Genomic DNA, 1,908 nt, shown 5'->3' with positions numbered 1-1,908 from the left:
GATGGGGTGAGGGGTGATGGTGCCCATCCCCTCCCTGTGCTGCAGCAGCCCCACGATGGGCACGGAGGGGCGATGGGACCCCCAGGGAGTGCAGGGGGACAGTGACCCCCCATAGGGCAGACGGGAGGCTGTGGCTGCTGGAGGGGGGGGCTGTGGGTCAGCCCCTGTTGCCTCTCACCCTTGCCGTGGGGCTGTGCATGATGATGGACCCTGTGGACCACCCCCAGGCACCCCCGAGGATGGCTAAGACCCCCCCAAAGATCCCTGAGTTGTGCCCCCAGGATGTCCAGGTGTTCTGCAGGGGGACTGGGATGAGTGGAGGGGTCTGTGCTCCCCAGGTGGAAGTGCCAGGGGAGGCCGTGCCCCCTGATGGGGATGCTGGGGATGGCCACAGCTGGGGGGCCAGAGCTGGGGCACAGGGCAGCATCATGTCCCTGAGTGTTTGGGGTGGGAACTGCCCTGGTGGTATTCGTGGGGCAGGAGGGGGTTGTGGGGCAGCTCTGTGGTGTGTGTGGGGGGGCTTTGTCCCCCATGCCCTCCAGCTGTCCCCCATGTCACACATGGTGGTGTCCCTGCACCCCCCATCGCCTGTGCTGGGCTCCCTCTGCACCCCCAGAGCCACAGAACCATTGATTTTGGGAAGGACCTTTAAGACCATCAGATCCAGTGTTGACCCCACACCCCTGACCCAGGTCCCCACCTCTCCACAGGCTGGGGGTCCGAGCTCCCCCTGTGGCCCCCCCAGACCCCTCCTGGACCATGCTGGGGTCCCACCTCACCCCAGAGAGTCACAGAACTGTTGAGGTTGTAAAGGACCTCTAAAACCATTGGGTCCAGCACTGATCCACCGTGGCCAAAGCCACCAACCCACATCCCTAGGCACCACATTGGCTGGGGTCTGGGGTCTGAGGGGCTAAATCCGGTGGGGTGTTGGGGTGCAGGAGTGACCCCCCGTGTCTCCCCTGCCCCAGGTGCTGTCCCTGGGTGCCGATGTGCTCCCCGAGTACAAGCTGCAGGCGCCACGCATCCACCGCTGGACCATCCTGCACTACAGCCCCTTCAAGGCCGTGTGGGACTGGCTGATCCTGCTGCTGGTCATCTACACGGCCATCTTCACTCCCTACTCGGCCGCCTTCCTGCTCAGTGACTCCGAGGAGGCCCAGCGCCACCACTGCGGGTACTCCTGCAGCCCCCTCAACGTCGTGGACCTCATTGTGGACATCATGTTCATCATCGACATCCTCATTAACTTCCGCACCACCTACGTCAACTCCAACGAGGAGGTGGTGAGCCACCCCGCCAAGATCGCCATCCACTACTTCAAGGGCTGGTTCCTCATCGACATGGTGGCCGCCATCCCCTTCGACCTGCTCATCTTCGGCTCTGGCTCTGAGGAGGTGAGCAGGGGACACAGGATGAGATGGCGCCAGCCAGGCTGTGCCCTGGCTGGGCAGTGCTGTTTTGGTGCTGGGGGTTGTGTTTGGGGGTCCCACCTGTGCCCCCAGTGCTGGGGTGGGTGTTGGTGTGGTGGGTGCTGTTCCCTGGGTGCTGGGAACCCCCAGGCCAGGACACCACCAGTGCCCCTGGTGACTCCCCTGCACCTCCATCCCAGACCACCTTTGCTCTGGGTGGGGGGACTGGAGGCGCCTGGGGCTGATATGAGGAGAGGGGACAGGGGCTCATGGCACCCTCTGCCCTTCCAGGGGTCTGTGGGAATTCTCTGCCACCGCTGTCCTGGTGACCCCGCTTTCCTCCCTCCCCAGACACCTTTGCCCTGGGGGGCACCTGGGGCAGGGACAGACTCACAGAATGGAGGTGCCTGGCTTAGGGCAGGGGCCCTCCACCCTGTCGGGGTTCTGAGGGTGTCTCTTCACTGTCAACCCCCCCGTTTTTCCCATCCCCCAGACA

The 1,908-nt window shown here is 64.3% G+C and overlaps 1 protein-coding gene across 1 annotated transcript in view; it reads left to right on the top strand.

Moving 5' to 3' along the window:
- KCNH2 (potassium voltage-gated channel subfamily H member 2) overlaps positions 1–1,908 on the top strand; it is an 18,241-nt gene that overhangs the window by 12,362 nt on the left and 3,971 nt on the right. Inside the window, 2 exon segments of the mRNA XM_017736304.1 lie at positions 746–807; positions 972–1,586. Coding sequence (XP_017591793.1) covers positions 746–807; positions 972–1,586 — 677 coding nt within the window.

This window comes from Corvus brachyrhynchos, unplaced genomic scaffold (genome assembly GCF_000691975.1).
Source record: "Corvus brachyrhynchos isolate BGI_N302 unplaced genomic scaffold, ASM69197v1 scaffold706, whole genome shotgun sequence".
NCBI classification, from domain to species: domain Eukaryota; kingdom Metazoa; phylum Chordata; class Aves; order Passeriformes; family Corvidae; genus Corvus; species Corvus brachyrhynchos.
This window is presented reverse-complemented; position numbering and strand designations above follow the sequence as displayed.